Source organism: Triturus cristatus, chromosome 2_2, assembly GCF_964204655.1.
Source record: "Triturus cristatus chromosome 2_2, aTriCri1.1, whole genome shotgun sequence".
Taxonomy (NCBI): domain Eukaryota; kingdom Metazoa; phylum Chordata; class Amphibia; order Caudata; family Salamandridae; genus Triturus; species Triturus cristatus.
The window spans coordinates 898,911,493-898,924,711 of record NC_140582.1 but is presented as its reverse complement, the minus strand read 5'-3'; the positions used below and the strand labels follow the sequence as shown (position 1 = coordinate 898,924,711).

At 37.0% G+C, this 13,219-nt stretch overlaps 1 protein-coding gene across 1 annotated transcript in view; it reads left to right on the top strand.

Annotated features, from left to right (window-relative positions):
- The first annotated feature begins 1,466 nt into the window (after positions 1 to 1,466).
- LOC146862924 (uncharacterized) overlaps positions 1,467 to 13,219 on the top strand; it is a 110,355-nt gene continuing 98,602 nt past the window's right edge. Inside the window, exons 1-2 of the mRNA XM_085643125.1 lie at positions 1,467 to 1,576; positions 5,956 to 10,295. Coding sequence (XP_085499251.1) covers positions 5,999 to 10,295 — 4,297 coding nt within the window. The 5' untranslated portion in view covers positions 1,467 to 1,576; positions 5,956 to 5,998. The remainder of the gene's footprint in view (positions 1,577 to 5,955; positions 10,296 to 13,219) is intronic.

Below are 13,219 nucleotides of genomic sequence, written 5' to 3'. Positions count from 1 at the left end.
TACGGTAAGCGTACGGTGGCGTGCGCGAGCGCGATTCTGATTGGCTCTTAGATCTTAGTAAACATTCGAATCGGCCGAAACCAGGAAGCGGCGGCCGCCATTTTGTGTATTTCACTCTGAAAAAAAAGAGTGAAAACAAGGAAAGGGGGCAATGAGGAGAGTTACAGACCCCCTAACAATTGTAAGGGGGTCAAAGAAGGACAGAAAAGTACAAAAAAAACATTTATTGATTTTAAAAAAAATCACGGGGTACGCGTACGGTAAGCTCACGGTAAGCGTACGGTAAAAAAAATAAAAATAAATAAATGAAAATCAGATTTAAGAGTTTAGAAATTAGGGAGCTCTAAAAAGAGCTGTTGTGTTTATGGAGTCATTTTTTTAGTGGTACCTACAAGTAAGTACCGATGCAGAGTCTAAGGTTCAAGAGGAAGACTCTGTTCCCTTCATCATTGAAGTGCACACCATCTCCTCTATAAATGTCTTGCATGTCGTAACGCAAGTTGTTGTGGTAAATGGCACCCATACCATAGTCACGGAGGAAAGCAGAAACAGATTTGTTGACGTGCTTTCTTGCTTTGTCAATCTGTGGACAGAAATGATTGGACCAGTTCCATTTTTGCCTTTGGCATATGTTGGAAAACACAAAGGCAGTTTTAGGGAAAAGTGTAAACAGTTGTGCAAAGGTGTCCTTCATAAGCATTTCCAGACCTACCCCAGTCAAAGTGCCTAGGTCATTGCCACCACAGTGCACTATTATGAGGTCAGGGTGTTGGATTTGCATGAAGGATTTCACCAATGGCATCAATTGGTGCCACTTTAACCCTCTCTGACCAATCCATTTAATGTCTACATTTGGCAAAGCAAGGTCTCTCACCATATCTGTTTTCTCTGCAAACTTTTCACTCCAGAAGACATAGCTGTGCCCTACAATCCACACTGTGAACATCTTCAAAGGAGAACTGGATGCACTCAGGAGGTGTCTTTCAGTAGAATGGCAATATGAAAAGAAAGACAGTTTGGAAATGGAGGCATACATATTTTTTACAAAACAAAAAGAACTGATTGGCTGTTTCATACCATTCTAGAAAAAAAACTAGGCTGTATGTGAAAATTAATAGAAGCATGTTTTGTATTGGTACAAAAAAATGTGTAACCAAAGAACAGTACTATGGATTTGCAGTTAGGTTTGAAAAGTCAAGCACTCTTGCTCTGTGGAATTGAAACATTGTGTGTCGAACTTCTGACCTAACTGCACACAGCAGTGTTCCATGAGCTGTTGCTATGGTAGCAGGCAGAAGTCAAGTTGGGGGAAGGGTACTAGGCAGAAGTCAAGTTGGGGGCAGGGTACTTTTGGAAAAGGGTTGGTTTTCAACCAATAGAAATGTGTCATTACATTTGAAAAAAAGGGGGAAGCACTGAGATTTGAAACTTACATGTATATGTGTGGAAAAATAGAGGGAAAGTTTGCCATTATCTGGTTCTGCTGAGAGGAGAGAGGTGTACAGAACAGAGATCCTGGCTCTGATAATCTGCTGTTTGAGTGACACATTTCTTTCACAACTAACTAATTTTAAAGGTGAGTTTACAGTTTGAGAGGGGATGTATGTGGTAACTTAAGAAATGAATAATAGAAATGGGAATTGTTTTTGTTGTAGTTACACATGGTGGATTCATAATGTGTCAGTCTGTAAAAGAGATTTTCACTTGGCCCGAAAAAAAAAGAGCAGTAAGTGTGCTTTCAAATTGGCAAAGAAATTTCGTTTTGGCACTAATGTGAAAACATGACTGTGTGTGCATAGAAGAATTATAGGCAGAAATGTATTGCGTCTTGCTCTGGTGATTTCACAGTTGCAGTAGATGGAAAAGAGGAGCGAATTTTTGGGGGAAGAAGCAGAGGTTTAGCACACACCCATGTGCTTGCCATGTATAGTCATGCACAGTAATTAGAAGCGAGTGGGGTTTTCAGGTTTAAGTCTGTAATGCAAATACATTCAGCATCACTAAGGCTGGTTGCCCCTGCTGGAGTGTAGGCAGTCACAGAGAATACACACGGTGGTGGTCTGAAAAAAAAACAGCTTGGACATGTGCATTTAAATAAATTTAAAAAAAAAGGTTTCAGAATGTGTCAGTCTGTAAAAGTGATTTCAAAGTGTAAAAAGAGATTTTCACTTGGCCCGAAAAAAAAAGAGCAGTAAGTGTGCTTTCAAATTGGCAAAGAAATTTCGTTTTGGCACTAATGTGAAAACATGACTCTGTGTGCATAGAAGAATTATAGGCAGAAATGTATTGCGTCTTGCTCTGGTGATTTCACAGTTGCAGTAGATGGAAAAGAGGAGCGAATTTTTGGGGGAAGAAGCAGAGGTTTAGCACACACCCATGTGCTTGCCATGTATAGTCATGCACAGTAATTAGAAGCGAGTGGGGTTTTCAGGTTTAAGTCTGTAATGCAAATACATTCAGCATCACTAAGGCTGGTTGCCCCTGCTGGAGTGTAGGCAGTCACAGAGAATACACACGGTGGTGGTCTGAAAAAAAAACAGCTTGGACATGTGCATTTAAATAAATTTAAAAAAAAAGGTTTCAGAATGTGTCAGTCTGTAAAAGTGATTTCAAAGTGTAAAAAGAGATTTTCACTTGGCCCGAAAAAAAAAGAGCAGTAAGTGTGCTTTCAAATTGGCAAAGAAATTTCGTTTTGGCACTAATGTGAAAACATGACTCTGTGTGCATAGAAGAATTATAGGCAGAAATGTATTGCGTCTTGCTCTGGTGATTTCACAGTTGCAGTAGATGGAAAAGTGGAGCGAATTTTTGGGGGAAGAAGCAGAGGTTTAGCACACACCCATGTGCTTGCCATGTATAGTCATGCACAGTAATTAGAAGCGAGTGGGGTTTTCAGGTTTAAGTCTGTAATGCAAATACATTCAGCATCACTAAGGCTGGTTGCCCCTGCTGGAGTGTAGGCAGTCACAGAGAATACACACGGTGGTGGTCTGAAAAAAAAACAGCTTGGACATGTGCATTTAAATAAATTTAAAAAAAAGGTTTCAGAATGTGTCAGTCTGTAAAAGTGATTTCAAAGTGTAAAAAGAGATTTTCACTTGGCCCGAAAAAAAAAGAGCAGTAAGTGTGCTTTCAAATTGGCAAAGAAATTTCGTTTTGGCACTAATGTGAAAACATGACTCTGTGTGCATAGAAGAATTATAGGCAGAAATGTATTGCGTCTTGCTCTGGTGATTTCACAGTTGCAGTAGATGGAAAAGAGGAGCGAATTTTTGGGGGAAGAAGCAGAGGTTTAGCACACACCCATGTGCTTGCCATGTATAGTCATGCACAGTAATTAGAAGCGAGTGGGGTTTTCAGGTTTAAGTCTGTAATGCAAATACATTCAGCATCACTAAGGCTGGTTGCCCCTGCTGGAGTGTAGGCAGTCACAGAGAATACACACGGTGGTGGTCTGAAAAAAAAACAGCTTGGACATGTGCATTTAAATAAATTTAAAAAAAAGGTTTCAGAATGTGTCAGTCTGTAAAAGTGATTTCAAAGTGTAAAAAGAGATTTTCACTTGGCCCGAAAAAAAAAGAGCAGTAAGTGTGCTTTCAAATTGGCAAAGAAATTTCGTTTTGGCACTAATGTGAAAACATGACTCTGTGTGCATAGAAGAATTATAGGCAGAAATGTATTGCGTCTTGCTCTGGTGATTTCACAGTTGCAGTAGATGGAAAAGAGGAGCGAATTTTTGGGGGAAGAAGCAGAGGTTTAGCACACACCCATGTGCTTGCCATGTATAGTCATGCACAGTAATTAGAAGCGAGTGGGGTTTTCAGGTTTAAGTCTGTAATGCAAATACATTCAGCATCACTAAGGCTGGTTGCCCCTGCTGGAGTGTAGGCAGTCACAGAGAATACACACGGTGGTGGTCTGAAAAAAAAACAGCTTGGACATGTGCATTTAAATAAATTTAAAAAAAAAGGTTTCAGAATGTGTCAGTCTGTAAAAGTGATTTCAAATTGAAAAAAGAGATATACACTTGCCCCCGAAAAAAAAAGAGCAGTAAGTGTGCTTTCAAATTGGCAAAGAAATTTCGTTTTGGGACTAATGTGAAAACATGACTCTGTGTGCATAGAAGAATTATAGGCAGAAATGTATTGCGTCTTGCTCTGGTGATTTCACAGTTGCAGTAGATGGAAAAGAGGAGCGAATTTTTGGGGGAAGAAGCAGAGGTTTAGCACACACCCATGTGCTTGCCATGTATAGTCATGCACAGTAATTAGAAGCGAGTGGGGTTTTCAGGTTTAAGTCTGTAATGCAAATACATTCAGCATCACTAAGGCTGTTTGCCCCTGCTGGAGTGTAGGCAGTCACAGAGAATGCACACGGTGGTGGTCTGAAAAAAAAACTGCTTGGACATGTGCATTTAAATAAATTAAAAAAAAAGGTTTCAGAATGTGTCAGTCTGTAAAAGTGATTTCAAAGTGTAAAAAGAGATTTTCACTTGGCCCCGAAAAAAAAAGAGCAGTAAGTGTGCTTTCAAATTGGCAAAGAAATTTCGTTTTGGCACTAATGTGAAAACATGACTCTGTGTGCATAGAAGAATTATAGGCAGAAATGTATTGCGTCTTGCTCTGGTGATTTCACAGTTGCAGTAGATGGAAAAGAGGAGCGAATTTTTGGGGGAAGAAGCAGAGGTTTAGCACACACCCATGTGCTTGCCATGTATAGTCATGCACAGTAATTAGAAGCGAGTGGGGTTTTCAGGTTTAAGTCTGTAATGCAAATACATTCAGCATCACTAAGGCTGGTTGCCCCTGCTGGAGTGTAGGCAGTCACAGAGAATGCACACGGTGGTGGTCTGAAAAAAAAACTGCTTGGACATGTGCATTTAAATAAATTAAAAAAAAAGGTTTCAGAATGTGTCAGTCTGTAAAAGTGATTTCAAATTGAAAAAAGAGATATACACTTGCCCCCGAAAAAAAAAGAGCAGTAAGTGTGCTTTCAAATTGGCAAAGAAATTTCGTTTTGGCACTAATGTGAAAACATGACTCTGTGTGCATAGAAGAATTATAGGCAGAAATGTATTGCGTCTTGCTCTGGTGATTTCACAGTTGCAGTAGATGGAAAAGAGGAGCGAATTTTTGGGGGAAGAAGCAGAGGTTTAGCACACACCCATGTGCTTGCCATGTATAGTCATGCACAGTAATTAGAAGCGAGTGGGGTTTTCAGGTTTAAGTCTGTAATGCAAATACATTCAGCATCACTAAGGCTGGTTGCCCCTGCTGGAGTGTAGGCAGTCACAGAGAATACACACGGTGGTGGTCTGAAAAAAAAACAGCTTGGACATGTGCATTTAAATAAATTTAAAAAAAAAGGTTTCAGAATGTGTCAGTCTGTAAAAGTGATTTCAAAGTGTAAAAAGAGATTTTCACTTGGCCCGAAAAAAAAAGAGCAGTAAGTGTGCTTTCAAATTGGCAAAGAAATTTCGTTTTGGCACTAATGTGAAAACATGACTCTGTGTGCATAGAAGAATTATAGGCAGAAATGTATTGCGTCTTGCTCTGGTGATTTCACAGTTGCAGTAGATGGAAAAGAGGAGCGAATTTTTGGGGGAAGAAGCAGAGGTTTAGCACACACCCATGTGCTTGCCATGTATAGTCATGCACAGTAATTAGAAGCGAGTGGGGTTTTCAGGTTTAAGTCTGTAATGCAAATACATTCAGCATCACTAAGGCTGGTTGCCCCTGCTGGAGTGTAGGCAGTCACAGAGAATACACACGGTGGTGGTCTGAAAAAAAAACAGCTTGGTTTCATAATGTGACAGTTTGTTATACAGATTTTCACTTGCCCAAAAAAAAAGAGGAGTTTGTGTGCATTCAAATTGGCAAAGAAATTTCGTTTTGTGACTATTGTGAAAAGAAATGTAGTAATATATTTAAATTCAATAAAGAATTTTTTTTTTAGTTTTTTTGCAGGTATTGCTGAAGAACAGTGAACAAAATTTAAGATGCCTACAAAATCTCGAGTTCAAAAAACGCTAAAAAAAAAACTATATTTGAGGACAACTGGAGGACCAAAGTTAGTAGAAGATGCTGATGTTGGGAAAAAGAAAAAATCTTCTGGTAAGCAAAAAAGACAATTCCTAAACAAAATATTGAAAACAAACAAAAATGTACAAAATGTCTGTTCTCGGAAAAATGTAACAAAACCTACAGAACAGCAAAAAATTGAGGATTTAGTTAATGCAAATATACCTTCTGCAATTGAAAAGTTTAACATAAACAGAAAAACAGCATTTAAAGAGATACGTAGAAAAATGTTTCAGAGAAGAGTTATGTCCAATTTGATAAAGGATATAAAGAAATATAAGCAAAAGGCTAAATATTATAAGAGAAAAAAAGAAATTGAAGCCATTGCAGCAAAGGCATTAGAATTAAAAAGGAAACTATTCATATTAATTTTGAATAGGATGCGTACATTAGATAAAATGGTTAATGTACTGAAATCACAAAGCAAAAGCAAAAGAGTAGTGAACAGAACAAATTTTTGTAAAGTGTTTTTAGGAAAGTGGATGCATAGCTCAAGTAGTGAACCTTTTTTTAATGAAGAGAGCTATTTTCAAAGTAATAGTTTGCTGCATGCAGTTGACACCAGAGGTCGTTCATACGAAGTAAAAAATGGTTGCATAATGGAGAAGGAGATAATGGTTCCAAGAGATGAGGTACAAGTGATGGCAGATGAGGCAATGGGGAGACGTCCTAAAGCCCCAGTGTACACTTGGAATTGTAGTAGTATTTGCACTGTGCGTCAGGAATCTATTGACAGATTTCGAGAGTTTCTAAGAGAATATAGTAAAAAAAGTGTAAAACAAAAGATTAAGGTGCTTCAAAGTCTGGATCCATGCAGAGTGAGAGAGAATACTGGTTTGCAGGGTCATTCTCTTGCTTGTCTATCTAGAAAAGTGTGCAATAGTGTTTTCCATCATTTTAGGATGCTGGCTGTTCATCATACTGAAATGAGAAAGTTTGTGAGACGGTTGTATTTTGCCAAAAGTCCAGCAATAAAGTTAAATGAATTGAATAGGGCTCTGTTCCGAGGAACGGTATCAGATGTAGAGAAGGTTGTTGATGAAATTCAGTTTTGTTACTTTGGTCCTGAACAAAACAGTGCAGAGAAGGACACAGTAAATGAGGCAGAAGTGGAAGAGAATGTAGAACCTTGTGTAAGTAAGACATTTAATGATCACATAACAAAATTTGCAATAGTCTCTAATGAAAGACCAAATGTTACTTGTATTTGTTGCCGCAGAACTCATTATAGAAAACAAACTAGGAATGTTGATCTCTACAGAAAGAGTGAAAATGAAGATAATTATAAGTGGATGGATTTTGCAACATATATATTTCTTGAAAATTGTTTTGAATTGGGTGAAGATCAGCGTATTTGTAAATACTGCTACAACAAGTTAGAGGAAAATAGAATGCCGACCAGAGCTGTACATAATAATTTAGAATTGGATGCTATTCCTGCTGAACTTTCTGAATTAAATACATATGAGTCTATACTCATTCAATGTGTTCATCCGTTCCAGACCATAGTACGTATGGAGCCCAAAACTGGTAAATTACCTCCTTCAGATTTAGTGAGAGGTTTAAAAGGTAGAGTGGTGTATTTGCCCTTGGATTTGAAAAAAAATATGGAAACTATTGATGCGGATACTTTGGAAACTGAACCATTAATTATTCTGGTTAATGGTGTACCTACAAAGAATAAGAAGATTTGGCAGGAGCTGGTAGATGTGCGGAAAGTACAAAGAGCAAATTTGTATTTGAAAAAAAATAACAAATGGTATGAATCAATTTATATAGTAGAAGAAGAAGAAGAAGAAGATTTACAAGGAGATACAGAAACACCAAGTGGACAAATTGAAAAAGTGGACAAGTCAAAGGAAGAAGAAATTTATGAACATTTTAGCATACATCCTCTCCATTCGAAAGAAGTTATGGGAGACAATATTGATCTCTTTCAGATGAAGAAAGCAAAAGGAAATCCCGTGAGTGTATGGGAGGAGAGCTTGGAAGCTCGATGTTTTCCCCAGCTGTTTCCTAAAGGAAAAGGAGGACGATACGATGAACGTCCGGAACAGATTCCAGCTTCTGAGTATCGGACTACAAGACTATATGCTGAAGATCCCAGATTTCGACAAAGTATCCCTTATTTGTTCCATCTTTTATTTGAAAGCGACTTGTCTGCACTGTCTTATGCAGTAAATCACATTTTAAAAAGTGGAGTACATTTACAAAATGTGTCTGCTAAGGATTTTATGGAGAAAGTGCAGCACCGAGATGATCATTTGGAAACACAACTGATCAATCTGATGGCTTGTCAGCGTGGGACAAATGAATATTGGTACCGACGCCATGGTGAACTAAAATGCATGTTACGCAATTTAGGAACACCAACATGGTTCCTTACCCTAAGCTGCGCCGAGTACGCTTGGGATGATTTACTGGATTTTCTACGAGAGGCCAATTCAAACATTGAAAACATCGAATACAAGACAGCAGGAGAACTGTGCTCATTGGATCCGGTTAATGTTTGCAGATATTTCAATCATAGATTTGAGGCTATGATGTCCTTCATCTGCAATAAAAAAAATCCACCCCTTGGAGAAGTAGTGGATTTCTTTTGGAGAAAAGAGTACCAGGCAAGAGGTGCTCCTCATATTCATATGCTGCTGTGGATCAAGGATGCCCCAAAGTTTGGAACAGATACTGATGAAGCAGTGTTATCTTACATTGAAGAATATGCAACATGTGCTATACCTAAAAGCACAGAAGAGTACAAGTTAAAGGAGCAAGTTCTACGTTTCCAAAGTCATCGGTGTGGAAAATACTGTCGACGGAAATACAAGAGCAAAGAAAAATACTACACTAAATGTCGATTTGGATTTCCTAGACCTGTTCTTACAAATGGAAGAGTCAACAGTTTTATGTCAGCTGTGAGACATACTATCACAAGAAAATCACCTAAGAATACCTACAACCTTAAAAGAAAAGAAGAATCAAAAAATATAAATGACTACAACCCAGTCATTTTATCCATGTGGAACGCTAACATGGATATACAGTATGTTGCTGACAATTCCATTGCTGTTGCTCGATATGTAACGTCTTACATTACGAAATCAGAAAAAACAGAATTGAAGGAAATGTGGGAAGAGATTTCTCACGAGAAGACTGTCAGTAAGAAGCTGTACAGTTTCAGTTTGAAGATGTTATCGCATCGAGAAATTGGATCCTACGAATGTTCAGATAGATTATCTTCTGCAAGTCTCTACTCGAAGTCAAGAAGAATAATTTGGGCAAGTTTAGGCCTTGCAGCAATGAGAAATCGGGTACTGAAATCTGTTGGAGAAATTGAATATTTGGCACAGTTCGAACCTGAAAGTACAGATATATTGAAAACAAACATGTTGGACACATATTATCCCAAGAGAAGTCATCATCTGGAGAACATGTGTCTCTATGAAGTGCTGCAGAACTACATTTATTCACGGAAAGCTGCAGAAGACATCAATAATGGAAAATATAAAGTCGTTGGTGAAGAAGGATGTTTGGTGAAGCAAACCAAAGGAAGTTTGATAAATCACCGGAAGCTGAGTTGCGACACTACCGACAAGAAAGAATTTTACTACTTGGCTCTTTTACAGTTGTTTAAACCATGGCGTTCAGAGGATGAACTACTGGGAGAATTCCAGAGCTATGAAGATTCTTTTAATGCTTGCAAAGACAGCATACAATGCAGTACATTCTCAACTTATCTGCAAATGTTAAATGAAGAAATTGAACAGGAAACTACAATTGCAGCAGAAATTGCTAGAGACAGTTCTCAGGACAGCCAAAGTTCAGGAACATACAGTCAAGATCCCCTAGGACAACCAATCGTTGAAAATGAAGCATCAATAGCCATGAATGAAGTGGAAACGGCTATGAATCAAGCTCAAGAAGAATTTATAGACTTAGAAAATTTGGAAAGACAACTGAATCAAGAGCAGCAACAAATTTATGAAGAGATCAAAAACAAAATTGAACACGGATTTCTACATGAAAAAAAAGAGTGCTCATGCACATCATTTCATCCAATCAGGATGTATGTAAGCGGACAAGCTGGCACTGGAAAAAGTTTCCTAATTAAAGTCATCAGAAGCTACCTAAAGCAAAAAACAGATTCTACTTTGTCTTGTGTGGTTACTGCTCCAACTGGGTTAGCAGCATATAACATAAAAGGAATCACCTTACATCGTTTGCTAATGTTACCAGTGGAGCATGAGAACAAAATACAATTCAACAAGCTAACTGGAGAAGCATGCTTGGAAGTTTCAAGAGTATTGAAGAAGATGCAAGTTCTCATTATTGATGAGGTGAGCATGGTATCAAACTTAATGCTTGCCTTTGTGCATTTAAGAATGCAGCAAATTTTGAAGACAGACTATGACGTGTTATTTGGTGGAAAACACGTCATCGTTTTTGGGGATCTTTTGCAACTTACTCCGGTTAAAGGACAACCAGTGTTTAATACTGTGACACATGAAGACACGAAGAAGTCATTGGGAAGCATCGGTAATACAAATATTTGGTCCTTCTTTGAGTACAAGGAACTTACAACTAATATGAGGCAAGCAAACGATGAAGAATATGGAAGTATTCTGAAAGATATCAGGATTGGACTACTCACAGAAGCTGGCAAAAAAGCATTACAGACTCGGCTGCTACATAATTTATTTCCAAAGGAAGAAATAGTTGCAGAGAAGATATACAAGAACATTGCAGAAAACAAAAGTGTCATCTGCTTAATGCCAACTCTACGTGAATGCTCAATATTCAATGAGGAGCTTTTGAAATTGGAAAAGGAAGAGATCATGAAATTGGAAGCAGTGGACAAAATTGAGGATGGAAGAATTACTGTCACAGTAACAGGCAAATTGAAAAATAAATTGGACTCACTAGAGAAGAACATCTCCAAAACAGCAGGATTAGAAAAAAATCTATATGTTTGCATGAACTGTAGAGTGTTTTTAAGGAGAAATTTGGATGTTGAAAAAGGCTTAGTAAATGGAGCGATGGGAAGAGTTGTGGGTTTTATTAATTATCAGAAAAAAGATGGAATTGAATGGTTAAAAATAAAATTTGATCAGATAGAGGAAGTTAAAGACATTTGTCGTTGTTCAGTTCGTTTCATGCTTGTGAAAGACTTATATGTACGTAGGAAGCAGTTTCCGTTTTCTCTAGCATATGCTGTAACTATTCACAAGTCTCAAGGATTGATTGTAGATTGTGCATTTGTGAACATTGGATCTAGTGTGTTCAAAGAAGGTATGGCATATGTTGCTTTGTCACGAGTCAAAACATTATCAGGTTTATTCATGATAGACTTCGATGACTCAAAAGTTAGTGCTGATACAAACTGTGTAAAGGAGTATAATAGATTAAGAAGAAGCTATGCTCCTCATTTAGGTCAGTATCCTGTGTTGGAGAAACGTGTAGTTTCTCGTAAAAGGAGAAATGAGAATATCTGTAATGAAGATGTAGAGAAGAGGAAAAAAAAGAGGAGTGATGTAATTGCAAGCAAAAAGAATAAGGAAAATGAAGAACAGGTTGTAGGATGTCATTTTGAAAATAGCTCTGGTGTCAACTGCTACGCAAATGTAGTGCTGAATGTTGCTTTTTATCTGGAAAGTTTGCAAGAGCAGATAATAATAAATCAGGGAAAAAGATTCTGTTCAGAGCTCAGTCTCCTTTTTCAAAAGCTGAGTAAAGATAAAACTCAAATAGAAAGTGCTACTGATATTAGAAAACTTTTAGATGTATGTTCAGGACGAACACAGTTTTCTCAAAATGAACAGCAAGATGCTCACGAATTTTTGATGTATTTTCTTCAGGTAGTGGAAGAAGAAGGAGTTCCCATTGACATTTTTTTTGGTCTCTCTTATAAATGGGAACATAGTTGTGATAATTGTTATAATATAAGTGGTTCTATTGTTGATAATGAAAGGTTTATTTATTTGACATTGCCAGAGAGTAAAACAGTCACTTTTGCAAACTTAGTTAAAGATGCTAATCATAGCATGAAATGTGGTGAGTGTAATTCTGACATGTTATCAACATTAATTTTAAGGGAATACGGACAGTATGTAATTTTAATGATGCAACGATGTAGAGCTGATGGATCAAAATTGGATACTTTAATAAAGAAGTTTACAGGACAGCAATTATCAATTTCAGGAAAAACTTTTGTAACTGTTGCAATAATTTTCCATGATGGACCTACTGTTACTTCTGGACATTACACAGTTTATCTAAAATGTGAAAAAGGATGGACACTGTGTAATGATTCCCAATTGATTTTCAAACAACGTTTGCCTTTTGATTTAGCAAATTCCTATCTAATCTTCCTGAAACCTAAATTTTAGAGAGACTTGGCAAGATCTGGACAAAATAATTTTACCATTTTACAGGATTACCATTGCAATTTTGTAGAAAAAAGATTTTTAAAATTATCATTTGGCCTAAAGGAAAGATAACCAATTGTAATGTGGACTTTTTAAATTTTTAATGCAATTTTGAAAAACCAATAATTTAGAGATTATCGGTAACTTCTGCACATTTTAAATTTTGGAATGTTATTGGACTGCCACTGGAAATTTTTTCAAAAATAATTTCAAAAATTACTATTTGGCCATGTGGAAAAGTAAGCAATTCTATTGTGGACTAAATAAATTATTCGAAAAATTTTCGTGAACCAAAATGTTACAGAGAATCGGTGAGATCTGGACAGATTAAACTTTAGAATTTTAATGGTTTTCCCTTGGAAATGTATTCCAGGGAAAGAATAAAAAATACTATTTGGCCTAAAGGAAATAAAATCAGATGTATTTTGGAGTTATTTGAGATATATTATTGTGAATGTACTTCTGAAACAAAAATATCAGACGGTATTTTAAAGAAAAAAGTATTGTTTTTAGATGACATTTTTTAAGAATAATATGCATTTCTGTAATGATAAGTTTAAGTGAGAAGAGATTCTGGGCTTTTTTAATACAATCTTTGAGATTGTTATTTTTTTTTGCCCGCTGTAAAATGATGAATGCAATTGCTTTCACAATTTATAGTGAAATGCAATATATTCTGAAAACAGCAAAAATAAGGCAAAAATATTTTTTGGGAAA